The sequence below is a fragment of the Aulonocara stuartgranti genome (genome assembly GCF_965226115.1).
Source record: "Aulonocara stuartgranti genome assembly, chromosome: 18".
Lineage (NCBI taxonomy): Eukaryota > Metazoa > Chordata > Actinopteri > Cichliformes > Cichlidae > Aulonocara > Aulonocara stuartgranti.
In genome coordinates, this window is record NC_138954.1 from 8,436,295 (window position 1) to 8,452,998 (window position 16,704).

Genomic DNA, 16,704 nt, shown 5'->3' on the forward strand with positions numbered 1-16,704 from the left:
GTGTAATCTGGCATACCTCAGCCTTTTCTCCCCAGTTTCCCTTCCTGAAGAGTGGCTTTTTGACAGCCACTCTTCCACTGAGACATTTCTGAAGAAGCTTCAGTGAACAGCAGATGGATAAACTAGAGATGGATTTGTCAGGAATTTGCTTTTATTTCGTCTTGTTACTTTGGGACATGACTCTCAGGTAATCTTCATCGATTGTAGGGAGTTTTTAGAGCCACCATTTCTTCCTTTTTCCTTCACTTGTTTGGTTTCTTCTTCTTTTTTTTTTTTTTAGAGGGATACACTGCACATTCTGAGAGATGACACATTTTCAGCTAATAGCTGGGTGGGAATCACCTTGTTTGTGCAAATATATTATTTCATGCCTGTCAAACTGTTATCTTTGGCATTTGTTGCAGATTCAGCCAAAGAAATGGGAATATATTGGATGTTTTGGTGGCAGGCTGCAAGTAGCAGCGCCTAAAGACATAATTAGAATTGTTTTTTGTTTTTTTTTGCTAAGCTGTATGTTAAGTGGCTCTTTTATGGTTTGCTAAAAGTAAAATTGTTAAGCAGCTTAATAAACATTCATCATTCAATTAAACTATAGCCCATGATAACTTAAAGTCTGTTTTTAGAGCAAAATCCAAAGAAATGAGGAGTGACTCAAGAGTTTTAAATAGGATTCTCATTATTTTCAGTGCTTGTTGATAAAAATTGGAAGAAAAAAATATCTGTCTGCATGTGACAAAGCAACACTGAAGAAAGAAAAGTGTGCACACATGAAAAAAAGATATCAGTAAACATTTTGTTTGGTTTTAAAATAAACAGCCTGGTGGAAGTAGAGTGAGGAAGAAGAAGAAGATTGTTGCACAAAAAATTTAAATAATTTTTAGCCCTCAAGATTTAATACTCATCTATCCTAATAGGAGCTAAAAGGCTCAGTCTGACATGAGATTAAACATATACAAGTATCAGGCTTACCTCATTGACCTCTAAGGCAGCAATTGTCCCTTAACATGAAAAACATTTTAGCTTTTGTTCCGCTATTGCCCTCACTGATTTTTAACAAACCAGAACTATAAACCAACCACGGCAGGCAAGTCCTCTACTGCCACCTACTGGTTGTAATTTAATGTAACGGCAGCTGTTACCTCTGACAAATACAAAATGCCTTCTGTGATTGGTGGATGGATGTGTGCCGCTTATCTGAATTTGGGCTTGTAAAGACATTTCAAAATGTTTATAAAATTGCAGAAAGCAACCAAAAGTGACATAAAATAACCACAACAAGATGCAAAACTACAAAGACAAAAAGTGATGGACTTAACCAAAGAGAGAAACACACACAGACACGCTAAAAAAGTGATGCTAATGCACAAACAACCTAAAAAAGAAAAGGTGTGAATCAACAAAAAACTGAGGAAAATAACGACAAAAGGATGAAAAACGGCTTCAGAGAGATCTGAAATGCTTCATGCTAACTGTTGGAAATGAATAAAACCAGAGATACAAAATGATTGAAGAAGAAACAACAACAACAACAACAACAAAAAAAAAGGCAAAGTCTTAATAAAAATTAATTAAACTAAATCAGACATGCATTAATGAGCACAAAGAAAGAGAAATAGGACAGGGGTGTCTACCTCAAGGGCCGGTGTCCTGCAGGTGTTAGATATCACCCTGGGTCAACACACCTGAATCAAATAATTAGTTCATTACCAGGCCTCTGAAGAACTGCAAAACATTTTGAGGAGGTAATTTAGCCATTTAAATCAGCTGTGTTGGATCGAGGACACGTCTAAAACCTGCAGGACACTGGCCTTTGAGGCCTGGATTAGACACCCCTGGCATAGGGTACCAAATCAAACCTCTGGTTCACTAAACTGCTGAAATCCTTGGTAATAATAAGGTATGTGTATGTATGTGTATGTAAACAATGTATGTGTTTCCAAATCCTGACAACAACCCAAACCCAGGAAACTCGTCTATATGTCAGGCTGATTATGTTTCCATTTGCAAACAAGCTTACAAAAAAAACCCCACAAAGCAAAAAGCAAGCATCAGATTTAATCACAAGGTTGCTTCACCACATCAACTTCCATCTTGCACCCCCCACTCTCTGTTGTTATGTCATGTCTGATGTGAAATCACTAGTTCCTACAAAAAATGGACTCTGAATATAGAACAACTGCTGCTTAGTTTTGACTCCCCTCATGATCCACACAGCAACTGAACAACAGTAAGAGCAACAATCGGCTGTGTCACGAATATTTATAAAAGCTTGATTAACTCCATTTATAACTAAAAGTGCACACTTGGAGTAAAAGTCTATTATTAGTGTTTATTTTCATAATAACCTGGATACTGGGGGAGGTTTGTCTAATAACAGCTGCTTATATGCTGTCTAATCATCCTCTTCAAGCTTTCAAAATGCTGTTAGAAAACTCTTTTTGTTGCTTTGCGTCCTCATAATCCCCACTGCATATTTCCCCTCTAATTGCACATTAAAGCTGGAACCAGCCATGCATATAATCTGTCATTTGCTCATGGGTGAGTAAGATAATTGCTAGATTGCATGGATTCATACTTATAGATTGCAATTCTTCTTACCACTCAAAGGACACATGATGATTTTTAATAATAATGGCTCATAACTCAATAGTTTATGAATGGCTGATCTCAGGAGATATTGTGGTCTGCAGCCCTGTGGGCTTTCTGGCATTGTAAAAATGTTTCCTGGTCTCACAGCGCCACCTGGTGATACGTCTTCATTTAGATTTAGGATATCCAAACAAAACGGAAAAAACTCTCTCATTTTTAGTATTTTACTCTGTTTTGAATCGGTGCCAAAAACTATTACATTACTTTTTTTGTTTTAACATACGTTATACATTAAAACATCTCTTTGCAGATAGCTCGATTCAAAAGTTACAGGATGTCTTCTACTACCACTTTTAGGTTAGATGACAGTGACGTTTAAAGCATCCACACTTGTATAAGTGGCTTACTTATTATCCCAGTTACATGTGATTGATTACAGCGGTATGTGAATAAATTCTGAATGTCTTCTTTACTCCAAGATTATTCGTATGCTCAGCATTTTACTGTCTATCAAGTCGTTAGATACCTGAGTCTGTAATGAGTTGATTGAGTTCTTGCAGCTGAACTATAAACTCTGATGTGGATTGATAACATGCGTGTAAAAGAAGATTTAAGTAGCTTTAAGTCCTCTTGCATACATAAAGTAATGGAGTGTCATTTTTGGACTTTTCCCACTCATATCATTCCTCAAAATATATCAGGCATGATTTTGTGCCTCTACTATACAGTATTACAATATGGATGAAGCTTCCAGGTCAGAAGCCTTGAACCTGCATCCTATCTGAAGGCCAGCAGATGGCGATAGATGTGGCTGCAAAAAACATTTCCGTTCAAAGTCTATGGGAAAAGGGCTTTCTTGTCTTATCTTAATGCTTCAGCAGACTTTTCTGCTGAGCTTATGTGTTCAGTCCCTTATTTTGATTCATATTCTACAAAAAAAGTTTGAATAACACTGATATACTGAAATATTAAATTCTCACCTTTTAATGTACATGAAAAAAAGTTTTCTTTTTCATCATTATGAGGGAAGTCTGTTGTCTCTTTTACTGTTCAGATCATCTCAGTAGCTGCTTGATAAACACACGACTTATATTCATATATTTATATAAATATTCATAGAAATATTTGCACTTTGCATTTTTTTTTTCTTTTTTTGATATATTTATAGATGGAAAGACCTCCGGTGTTACTTGAAACCTGAGGAAACGACCTTACAGAAAATTTCCATCAGATGACTAACAAAACAATCCAGTCAGTTTGAATTGCTGTCTTACATTTTATTGTGATGGGGAGTCATAGAAATGGAGCAAACCTAAAATAAAAACAATACAAAAAGACAGTGGATTTACAAAGGGTGCGGAGAGGACAAACAATATGCAGCCTTCAACAGTACAATGGAACAAGTTGGCACAGAACGGAAAACAGGGTGACGGGACGTTGGAAATTTGGCTTCAAAATAAAAAGAAATTTAAAAAGGGGAGGAGTAACGTCTTCATAACAAGATCCTTCATTTAAACGGCGACGACTCATGCTTTTAAAAAGTTTTAGAATTCAGTAGCTTTATAACGACGCAAAGAGCGGATGCACATGTAACAGTTTCTATTTGTCACTTCATTCCTGTTTTTTTTTTCTTTTTCTTTTTAGCTTAAAACAGAAGTCAAGTTTACAGAATACATGTTTTATATTTTTAGGGTTTTTTTCCTTTAATGTCTTTCTTTTTTTCATTTTTTGTTAAAACAAACTTCATTTCCCAGAACCACATTTTGGGATTTTTTTTTTTTGTTTGTCTCGAGATTATTTTTCATACTAAAATATATTATTGTATCAATTCAAACTACAGTAATGTACACTACAATGTGTAATAAATAACCATAAAAGAAAATATAAAAATAAGACACATAAATATAAAAAAGTCTTCTAAAAACTAAACAGGTATATTTTTTTTAATCTGTGGAAAGGGTTCTAATACTGCCATTGTTGACAAAAACATACAGAGGACATAGTTTTAAAACAAAAAAAAGTAAAACAGATTAATACTATAAACACTGTCTGGTAAAACCAAAGCAAAACTCTTCAACAGAGACCACATTCACTAACGCTTGTTACCTCAAGTGCGGGACAGCTTGCCACAATGAATTTGTTTCTTTTAATCGTCATCTGAAAATAATAAGTGCACAAGTGAGACTAACTTACTGAGTCTCTCTATCATTGTTTTATACTTTAAACTTTTGTGGGTTTGGTCTGGTTTATCTCTTCCTGAGCCGACCTGGTGAGGCACATTACTGAGTTTGAGTGTTGAGGGGTTCTTAAAAATTTGGATTTATGCAGTTCGAAAGTTGGAAACTGATTATCTTACATTAGAAGGCATTTTAAAAACATTGCTCTAAACCTCAGACTTTGGACCTACAAGCTGCAGCCATTGGATACTGATGAGTTAGTAATTCATAACAAAAAAGTTTTAGTCAAGAGCAAATATGCAATTTTAAGTACCAGGAACAAAAGCAGAACTTTTAGACATGCCTGTAGATTTAATTTACTGATAGAAAAGTGCTAAACATTCTCTGGCTTTAACTTGTCTTTTTGAAAAACAATCATTGTAAACTAAATAATTCTAGCTTTTAGTTTGGCAGATAAAATAAAACAAGACGTCACCCCCAAGTGGGCTATTTGGACAAGGGGTCTGTCTTTTTACAGACAAAACAGCCCAAATACTGTTTCTCAAGTGTCCTTCTTTGTTGCTGTGACAAATCTGCTGTTCTGTGCAAGTCAACAAACATTAGTCAACATGGCTCCTGTGTAAGTAACAGAGGGACATAATACTGGCTACATGTGTGAGGAAAAAAAATAATAACACTGTTCAATGGCACTTTTAACAGCACACAGGTCTTGCATAAGGCTGGAGGCATTGGGGTGGAGCAGGAAAAAAAGCCCCGATCCTTCACGTACAGTTTGACTTCATATATAAGCCGATAATACTGAAACACTCGCTGAGAACTAAAGTCAACCAAAATAAGGAGAAGCTTGGTAAGAACAGGCGCGTCTGTTTTGGATCCACAGCCGAGCCACGAGGTCGGAGTCTGCTTTTATGTCTTCACCTGGAGACTCCACCCGTTCGGGCAGTGCTGAGCAGCAAAACAAAGGCGCGCCATGCTGGCTTTGAGGTTGTGACTCTGCCTTCCCTGATAGGACAAATTTGGTTATGGCGTACAGAAGCCGCATTCTCATCCCGGACTCCCCATCCCACCCCCCAACCCTCCCCAAGAATACTTTGTTTTCCTTAAGGCTAACAGTCAAACTGAAATCAACAGTAATGCTAGCTAGCAAAGAGTAACACTAACACAAACAACATTTCGCTAGCTAGTGTACATATATAACACTGAAGGGCATACAATGCATGAGGCATGTATCCATAGGTAAACCAGGAATACTGTAGTGCAGAGGTTTTTGTTCGTAGAACTCAATAAAATACTGATTTTAGGAAACTTCATTGGCAATAAAAAGGTATAGAAATCTTTCTCATCTTTAAAGGTTAAAAGGTTTTCAAACAAGAACACGATTAGTTAACACTGATTGAATGAAAAGAAACAACAAAGCAACCTGGGATGTCTCAGTAACAAGTCTAATGAGTTGATGGGTGAGTTCTACTTTAAAATCTGTACTTCTATAAACAATTTTAAACACTGATATTTCATTTTCACAAAGAAAAAGTCACGTTTTTTCTTTTTTTTCTATTTCTTTTTTTCTTTTTTCAAGTTCAGGCACACCTGGGTTTTTGTACACAGTAGTGGACCGTTAAGATCAGGCAACTGCCGTGACTTTCTTCTGATGGCAAGATGTGGTTTTTGTCTAAGATTACCCGACTTCAATAACCGACACACTCAAACTGTCCCGAAGAATATTCTTCCTTCATTTGGTGTCTGTCACCGCTTCCTCTGTTGTTTCGGTGTTTCCTGTCCCGTCCCTGATGCTGCTGTCTGTATTGACTTCACAGTCTGCCGCTTTCTCTGCATCCACACTTGCTGATTCCTCCTTTTCTTCGGTTCTTTCCTCCATCTCGGCGTCCTCCACGTGGTCATCTCCCAGCTCCACTTCTACTACGTCACAGGCAAACTCCTCCTGCTCCTTCTCTTTTTCAGTCTCTTCTTCTTCTGCTGTCGCCTCTTCCTCTGCTAATTCCTCTCCCTCTTCCTCCTCATCATCGTCGTCAAAGTTACCCTCGTAGATCTCGCACTCGCCGTCGTCCACCTGCACCACCCGTATGTCGTCCATGCAGATGGCCTCGTCTTCCTCTTCCTCACTCTCCCTCTCGTCTGAGTCCATTTGGGAGGGCGGGGTCGTGGTCCGGCTGTCTGACTGCAGTCTGCCGCTTGGGCTGCCGAGCTCTGACTGATCCCTGGGTGGCCCCGAGCCGGAGCCCGAGTTTGGCCCGTCCTTCTTGCAATAGGAGTAGCGGTGATTCATATGCTGGGAGTACGAGCCTGAGTGAGAGAAACGCTTCCCGCACTTGTCGCACTGGTAAGGTTTCTCACCGGAGTGCAGCCTCGAGTGTTCGATCAGGTGGTGTTTGTGTTTGAAAGCCTTCTTGCAGACGTTGCACTCGTGGGGTCGTTTTCCTGCAGATGAAACCAGAGCGAGTTAGAGAGGAACTGTGCTTCTTTGCCTGCATTAAGTGTAACAGAGTATAGAAAAAAATATTCAAAGCAAGTGTTCCTTATTTTGGTTTGATTTGTTTTATTATTATTTATTATTTTGTTGTTTCACTGCCTGTGGCACGCTTTTATACTTGTAATGAAATGCACTATATAAATAAACATGCCCTGCCATCAATCAAGCTTGCGTGTTCATTCAAATAAACATAAGCAGGTTTGAACAATTCAAATATTACATAAATATAATTAAAATAGCATAAATAAATGAATGCGTTTGTAACTATAATAATTAGGTGATACAGAATAGAGATTTGTTACCGTAGCTAAACATCGGTCTCTTTGTCAGCATGAATATAACAATAAAGATTTCACACAAGTTTGTTTGTCCACTTCACTGTCCTTGTACCAGCAGCAGTGCAGGCCTATCTGAGGTTTACACTGGACAGGTAAATAAGACTGCAGCCGAATCACAGGTCTCTTTAACACAAACCCAGATGCATTAAAGGTACTCTGCAGTGAGGGAAGCAGACAGCTGCTGGCAGTGGCTGTCACTGCCATCAATCTCCAGATGCACTACAGATAAAGATTAACATGCATGACTAAATCTAGTTCATTTACGTGATGAACCTAAGGGCTCATGTTAATTATATACATTGTACCTTTAAATTAAAAACAGACAGAAACTGCTGCTTTATTTCCCAAACAACTGAATGTTTAACTTTAAGATTTACTAGCGCCAGTTCCAAAAATGTGAATATTTCTAGCATTTCTTCATTGGGAGCCATATTATACTAAATATCAGAGTTTGTTCTAGCAAAAACATTTTGGAAATACAACAAAACGCCTAAAGGCAAAACAATTAACTATGAAAAAATAACCTGATACTTTACAATCCATTGGGAGAATTACACAAATATATATATATTTTTTTAATTTGCTCAAATCAGGGAATCAGAAGTTTAAATTGTTAAAAAGCAAAAAAAGCTTGGGAGCCAATGTTTGTTTTAAGTATTCAGAACTCTCAGCACCTGGAAAAGTAATTGCTGACATACCCATACAAAATGATCAAAGCCACACATTATCAGAGGCTTTTATGGAACAGACTTTAAAGTGTCTTTAGAGTATAGCATTTAATAGTTTTTAACATCCCCTGCCAAAAGAAAATCTCACTAACAAAGCTCATATGTTATAAGAGTACGGCAAATTTGAAGGATAAGGATGTTTTCTTTCTTTCTCTTTTCTTTCCTTTTTTTAAAGTGGATGTCAAGGCTGAACCAAAACACAGTAGTGCAGAGTAAAGATAACCGCTAACAGATTTGAATAAAACCACTGCCAATATGATGCTACCTGGAGCTACTAGGAAAATATCCTTTTTAATTCACCGCACGAGTTACGTGTCTATAAGCACTGATGACAACTGGGACATTTACAGGCCAGGTGTCCCATAAAAGTCTCAGAGTACCGCGTAGTTAACGAGGGATGATGTCACACGTAAAAACACAGCCTTCAAAAGTAGAACTCTTTTGAGAAGTAACAGAAATCCTGCTTAATAGACTAAAGCTGAAAAATTCACTTAAACAAGACGTACCTGTGTGTTCATATTTGTGCCTGAGCAGGGAGCTGCCCTTCTGGAAGACCTTGGAACAAAGATCACAGGGGTAGACGCCATTTTCTAGCCGCCGCTTCTTCATCGCCACGGCTGAATCTGAGTCGTTCTGCTCCTCCACTGTGGAAACACCCTCAGAGCTGCTCTCCAAACGCTTCTCCTGTTGTAAACAGAATTACAGTATGTCGGAGTCACATTATTTACTCTCCCATCCTACCCTTCAGGAAAGCAATTTCACCATAAATATTGTGTGACAGGTATGTGAAGAGCTCATTCTTTGACTGAGTTGTTCTTGAAAATGTTTTCCTGAGAGCCTGCAGTGAAGCTCTTCACTTTAGAGGTAGATAATTCTCCTAGTGTGAATACTCTAACTTACTGAGAATTAAGCAGCAACAATCATGGGTGGAAATGTGAAGCTAAGACCCGAGTGCAAACATAAAAAATCCTCTAGGTGACACTATAGGCTGGCTACAAAAGCAAGTCGATACCTTAAGACTCACATTTAAAATGCATGTTTACAGCCCTGCACATATAACAGCCTCGTATTTGAGCTCTTTGGATAGTTTTTCCCTTCATAAGAACTCGTCCCCCCCTAACTCAATCATCTGGATAATCATTAAGGTTTAAAGATATAGATTAACTAATGCTGGATTAACTGAGCTGTCTCCCCTTTGCTAATTTAAGTCAATGGCTGCTTGGCCCTGAGCGTGGTTCTGTTGGAGATTTTTCCTCTTAAAAGGGAGTTTATCCCCTCCACTGTTGCCATGTGCTCACTCACAGGGGGTCGTTTGATTTTGGACATTTTCTCTCTATTATATTAGCGTCTTTACGTTACAAAATAAAGTGCCTTGAAGCGACTGCTGTTGTGATTTGGTGCTATATATAAATAAAACTGAACTGAACTGGATAGTTCGACCCACATCTACTGATGAAATTCATGCTGCGGTGCACTGTCCAGATGGTTTCTATCAGCAGCTCCACAGACACGAGGTTTCATGTTTAAGTAAATTTGGTTTGAGGATATCGTATTACTCAAAGGCAGTTTGGGTGTTCTACAAAGTCATCACATGTAACGAGGACAGGATGTTATTGAAATGTTTAATGAGTTCACGGGGCTACTGCCATCGATTGAAACTGAGCTAATGGTATTGGTGAAGTAGATATGAACAGTTCAAGTTAATGGAATCAGAGAATTACCTAAAAACTAATGAGTCATTACTGGTAAAATAATGACTTCAGGTCATCGTAAGTGGCAACCGCAATGCTAACGATGTCTGGTACATTCTGACTCTGACTGGCTCCAGCTCAAGTAACTAATGTTTGTTGCCGTTTCTTATATAGCATATAATGGCTTCTTGCAGACTTTTATGACTGCTTTGTGGCTTGACTACCGATTCTCACTTTGACTGCTGAACTCAGCATGTCTCAGGCTTTTGGAATTTTCTATTTCTCTTGACGCACATTTCTTCAGTTTTTTTGTGTTGAAGGACTGACACTAACAGGATGCTTTTTATTTTGGGTTAACTCTGGTACTTTCCACAGCAAAATGCACCTAAAGGTAGCATGTTAGTCTTTCCAGTAATCTATAGATGCTTAGTTTGTAAGTAGTTTGTTTCAGTGTAAAAGGAAACAACCCTCACTCCCGGCAAAGAAACTTGATTAAAAAAAGAAATAGTCATTGCAATAATGAATTCTGGACTGGTCAAAAGTGAGAATTTTCTCCTTTTCTTAAATTTCCAGTTAAAAGGGAAAATTTTAGTTACATAAAACAAATAGTGCAGTGTCAAGTTAGGCCCTGGGAAAGTCGTATAGAAATTTGAAGAACTAACTAACCAATAAAAACTGCAAGCTGCAACAACAAGGTTTTTATACCTCTTCCACTTCAGTGTTTTTGGGGTTTTTTTGTAATTAAGACTTATGTATAGTCGACTCTCCAGGTACTGAATTTGTCTCGGTACAAATAGACACATACTCTTTGCTTCAGTACTTCAAAGTAGGCGTGCATGACAACCATTCACTTTAGGGAATCAAACAGAGCTCTAATTAGAAACCTCTTGCTAACTTTTTTTACATATAACTTTGTTATCACTCGCCGCAATGATCAGCTTCCCATTTATTCTGATGTTGGATGACAGACTACACAAGCAGCTATGTCTCGCTCTCAAAGTACTTTCATAATGTGACTTGAAAAGTTTCAGTTCTTTCTCAGTTATTCAGCACAAGCAAATTAATTCAAATCCATTCATTTGAGTTGCTAGTTCCTGGTGACTGGTGATCACACAGTGATCAAATAAAAGATATAAAACCTTTTATAATAAGAAAAAATAATCACATTGTATAAATAAAAAAGAAGTAACTGTTTTGCATTACTAACCTTATGACCATTGAGAACAACAGTCTTTGCTCCAGTGGCGTTGCCAGCTGTAGTGGCGTAGGTATATGTGAGCTGGGGGATGAGGATGGTGCGCTTCGTGGTGGTGTTGAGGCAGCCCTGACCAGCGATGGCAACTAAGGTAGGAAGCTGTGCGGCAGTGACGATGTTAACAGGTCTTCCGGTCTGAGGTGTGGTCACATAGATGGTTCGACCCTCGAGCTCCTCCTTCCTTAAGCAGGTCAGGTTCAGAGGCTGTTCTTGCTGCTTGGCGGGAGGTGTAGTCATTTTGTTTTCCGATTCTGTTGCGATCTGTTTAGGAAGAGAGAGGTCCAGAGGTTCCGCCTGGGAGTCAGAAGCTTCCGGGTCTTCTGGTTCACTTTTAACGATGACAAGGTCCTCGTTGTTGAGTGATTCAGAGTCTGATGGGGAGGCGCTGCGAGAGTCTGACGAGGCTTTGTTGGATACCTCCTTGATTGTATTGTCTTCTTCTTCCTTTTCATTCTGATTCACAGTGACCTCTGAGCTGGAATTTGTGGCTTCAGTGTCTTTAGAAACTGCGGTTGCATCATTGTGGCGCTTGCTCACACTTTTCCCCGAGTTCATCTTCATAAACCACTTTCTAACCACATCCACTGGGATACTGACAGACTCTGAGATCTTTGTCAGCTCCTCATCACTGGGATTGGCGTTGGAGGCAAAGTATGTCTTAAGAAGTGAGAGGAGATCGACGACAGGCGGCTCCTCCAGGGTCACCCCTGCCTCGTTTAGCAAGGCGGCGAAAGACGGGTCCAAAGCAGCAGAGTCGACGGCCTCTCCGTTGGCTGCTTTGCGATGCTGGAGGAGATGCAGCGCCTCCAGATTGTCAGGACAGTCATCGCAAAGTAAACATGTACTGGTGCTGTTGGGCTTTGGCTTCTGAGCTGCTTCTGAAGTTTTATCGGTTGCCTTTTCTGTCTGCGTGGATGCCTCCTTCTCCACATCTGCGATGGGGACTGTTTCCGGTTCTTTCTTGATAATCGTAAGGTCGGCCGCCTCTTGGGTTTGGGGTTTAGTTGTTGTGGTTGGAGTGGGAGCTGCAGCATCCACAGTCGTGATAGTGGGAGGCAGAGTAGGGTTATTTTTGACAACAAGCGGTGTAGGCTGGGCGGTGGCAGTTGTGGCAGCAGCAGGGCTAATGCTGTAGTTGATGATGATCTTCGTGGTACCGTCGTGATCCACGAAGGCAGGAAGGCTGATGATCTGTTGCTGCGGCTGCTGGACCACAATTCCCTGCTTCCCCTGCGTCACCACCCCATTGGCTGAACCCAGCACCTGCCTGAGCACATTTCCATCCATCGCCACCTTGAGCACATTCTGCAAGTCATTAAGATTGATACTGATGGGTGACATCAGACCTACTGTTGGTACAACCATAGCCACACCCTGAGGCAGGGTTGCAGCTGGGACCACAATCGGCTGTGCTGTTCCTCCGTTCACCACGCCGTTACTGCCGGCTGAAGTTGCCGGTGCCGCCGTCACAGGCTTGCACTCAATTTCCACAGGTTCTGATTTGATCTGGGTGACAGGCAGCTGCTCCTGGAGGGGTTTGCTTTCAGTCTTGTCTTTAAGAACCACACGAGCTGGAGCGATCACAACAGGTCTCGTCTGTGCAGGGGCTGGGGGGGACTTAATCGATGTTCGAGCAACACCGTTGGGGGGTGTAGCACCCACACACTTTTTGCTACTGATGTGCGAGCTGTAGGAGCCTGAGTGGGAGAACCGCTTCTTGCAGTTTGAGCATTCGTATGGTTTCTCACCTAAAAGTATCAGAGAGCGAGAAAGAAATGACAAAACTTTCAAAGAGAAGATTCGAAACATGAAAAACCAAAAACAATTCAAATTTTTAGTAACTTATTTTGAAAAGTGTTGGGATTTGATACTGAGCCCAACTTACAGAATTGACAAATTGATTCATTACAGCAGAAAAACAGAGTTTGGTCACTCCGGCCATAAAACCATTTAAAAATACTTGTTATATGTAAAGGGCATTTAAACTTCCTTTGGTATGGCAACTGGAGTGGACACCCATTACCAATCTGTAGCAAAAGATGATGCAGTAGGTCAGTGCAACCTTCATTTAACTAGATCAATTCATCAAAACACATTCCTATGTTCCCTTTTGAAGAAACAGGGATGGGGTAAAAAGCGTTAAACAGCAGCACAGATTCAAAAAAGCTTTAAAGCCCCCGACTGATAAAACAAGCACTTTTATGAGACTTTATTAAAAAAAATGTACTGACCAATTTTGCACTAGAGGCCTCATGATGTCATATTTGGACAAACTGCATTAGTGTGTCTACAGCAGGGATGCCAAACTCATCGAGGCCCACACACAGCCCACTCTGATCTTAAGTGGGCCGGACGAGTGAAACGTCACTTTCTGTCAATGTAAAGACGTTTAACTACACATGTAACCCCTGAGATATCTTAATATAAGATAAAGAAGTGCAATTTTAACACCACTTCTCAGTTTTTCTACACAATGAAATTCACTGCCCAGGCTGTCCTGTATTTATAAAACATAAAGATTTGGTTGATTGATGAAAATGGTCTTTTTTTTTAAACTAAATTTTTCTGTAATTTAACTCTTACTTAAATATTTTCTTTGTAGTATATATGGCTGTGGGGGAACTTTATCAGCAGGGAAAGCTGTAAAACTTGTTTGTCCTCCTACATGTTTTCCAAAGCCGTCCAGCAGCCCATTCTGAGCCAATTCTGGCATCCAGGCCTTATGTTATTGACATAGCTTACCAAGTGCACTAAGGAAATGCTCTATATTAACCAGCTTTAATGGAACACCTGAAATCTGGTGTCCATTAACATACACAGTGCCAATTAAATACACGAACGAAAAAACAACCTAAAATTTTCAGTCGGTTAATGTGTACATTTAATGAAAATTATTAGTCAGTTGTAAAAGCAGTAATTGCAGACAAATGTTCGATGATTAGAGGCCTGCAGTTTGGAACAGCTACACAGGTTGTAGCAGAATGTGCATGTGTGCAGCAGCTCACCGCTGTGAATGCGCAGGTGCTCCTTCAGGTGGTGTTTGTATTTGAAGGCCTTGGAACACTCGGTACACTTGAACTTGCGAGTTCCACCTGTTCCTACCGATCCTCCTGTTGACTGCGAAACGTGACGCTGAGTCAGAAAAGAAGAAGGTCTCTATTATTTTTCTGTGTCGTTCAGTTCTTTTAATATCAGATGAATATTTCATAGGAATTCTGTGTGAAAGCTTTAACATTTTTGAAAACTGTAGCTCGAAGGTTTGAAAGGAGCACTGGGGACGTGTTTTTGCTTACATAACAGACCGAATCTCATGCATAATAAATCAAAGTGCACAAAATTTTAAAACCGAAAAAGAAATATCAGTGAATTAAAGTTGAACAACATGACAAAATGTTCATCCTAGTGATCCTGAGGCAGAGATTTGAGTCTGGGTAACAGTTTCACGTATCAGACCTGATTTCGCTCTTAGTTTGACGCATTGCGTCTTCGGTTCTCATGCGAAGAGGTGTTACCTGCTCTCTGGAGCCCCTGTGGTGGCTCATGTGCCTCTCCAGCTGCGAGCGATAGGTAAAGGTGTAGCTGCAGTGCGAGCAGCTGTAGTTATCCTCACTGGTCTCGTGGCGATACTTGATGTGTTCCTTCAGTGAGGCGTTGCGTTTGTAGCCCCGGGAGCAGTAGGGGCAAGTGTGCAACTGGGAAAAAGAATCAGGTGTTCCTGTGGTGGAAGAAAAAGGGAAACGTGGATGATAGATGATGATTTTTTTTTTTCTTACACTTCATATGAAGAGCATGTCGGACAGTCTAACAGCTCCTCCTCCTCCTACACCTTTCTGATGTTGGTTAGCTCATTTCCTTAACTTTGCTCTCCAGCATCCACAACTCTCCATACAGTAACTAGCCAGCTGGATGGAAGGAAAAAGTGACATTCCTGTGCATCTACCTCTGGTTTTCCCAAACATTTTTTGTGTTAAGTCCAACACATAAGCTAAATATTTTGGATATAAACAACATAGTTTCCCCACTCTCTGTATGAAGGCCTGAGAATAACCTGCCCTTCATAAAACCTCTCTAGACTGTATAAGTTTTACTATTGTCTTTGCCCTTAAATCTTCCTTAAAGCTATAACAAGCCAGCTACTGTTATTATTTCAGCATTTATGCCTTTCTCGTGCTCCAGAACATTCAGAGCTTCCTCCAAGTAAGTAATGTTCTTTGACCTGTGCTATCTCAACTTTATCCTCAACTTCACCAGCTGCTAGTGGAGCACTCAACACTTGAGTTTAGTGGTTATACTTTGGAGTTTGAACCTTAGTGTCTCAACTGTGAATGGCAGATTTGTGTGACAATATCTCACTTTTCTGATTGTATCTTTTATTATAACCTCAGAGGTCCATTATCAAGAAAATGTGTTCTGAGATCTTCAGTGTTTGAAATAAAAGCTCTGAAAATGCAGCCGTTTGTTATCCACCCCAACAACTAGTTTACCTGTCAGCTTTTCAAACAATTCACAATCCCACTTATTTACTGCTCACTTCTGAAGTGAGTACTAAGCTGAGTATAGCATGCTATGAACTCCAGAATGCTGAGCAGGAAGAAGTTGGAAATTTGTAGTGCTTGACATCAAAGAATTTGAAATTTTGACACAGCAATAGTAATACCTGAACATCTGCATCATGACATTCAGTATAATATGTGATGTTGGCGTGTTACCGTTTTCATCGGCTCCTCCCGTCTCTGTCGGACTCTGCTCGTCCTCGGGGGCTTCAGGATAGATGATGGCTGTGTCTCCCTGCTGGAGAATCTCCTCCACTAGAGCATCCTTCTCCACCTCCTCTTCTTCCTCTGATGCACACTCCTCCTTCACTAAAAACACAAATGCACAAAGGTTAGTGTTGCTGTATACAAAGAACCCAATTATCCACCACGGACAGCACTACAGATACAGACAGACTGAATGACTTTGTGTTTAAATCATTTTAAACAACTTATTTTCTCTGTGAGGAATCCCTTCTATGAGCTAATGCTTGAAGTACCACCACTAGAGGGCGCCATATAACTTGTAAATGATTTGATAACGGGCTCATCACTTGAGCTATCGTTGTGCACTTTGTATTCTCAAAAAACATTTGTTGGGCAATTTAAAAATGGCATAGCTGCCGAACATTATTCTTAAAGAAACCTGGACTAGTTCTGCTAACAATGTTCAGAGATCCCTAAAATCAGAAGATTCTGAATTTGGGAAGTTGTAGCTACAATGCTGTGGAAAACTATGGAGCAGCTTGTTTTAGCAGCAGTAACTTGAAGGGATCATTTATTGTATGACTTTATCAGTCTCTCTCGTCATTGTGGAGGAATTTGGGCCCACTCTTTTTTACAACATTCCTTCAGTTCATTGAGGTTTGTGGGCATTTGTTTATGCACAGGTCTCATAAGTTCCTG

The 16,704-nt window shown here is 39.9% G+C and overlaps 1 protein-coding gene across 1 annotated transcript in view; it reads right to left on the bottom strand.

Moving 5' to 3' along the window:
• Nucleotides 1-3,851: 3,851 nt before the first annotated feature.
• The window catches only part of LOC309693457 (zinc finger E-box-binding homeobox 1-like), a 78,848-nt gene continuing 65,995 nt past the window's right edge, over nt 3,852-16,704 (bottom strand). Inside the window, exons 3-8 of the mRNA XM_082512667.1 lie at nt 15,976-16,128; nt 14,779-14,981; nt 14,272-14,398; nt 11,219-13,014; nt 8,827-9,004; nt 3,852-7,202 (exon numbers count right to left, since the gene is read on the bottom strand). Of these exons, the coding sequence (XP_082368793.1) occupies nt 6,496-7,202; nt 8,827-9,004; nt 11,219-13,014; nt 14,272-14,398; nt 14,779-14,981; nt 15,976-16,128 (3,164 nt within the window). The 3' untranslated portion in view covers nt 3,852-6,495. The remainder of the gene's footprint in view (nt 7,203-8,826; nt 9,005-11,218; nt 13,015-14,271; nt 14,399-14,778; nt 14,982-15,975; nt 16,129-16,704) is intronic.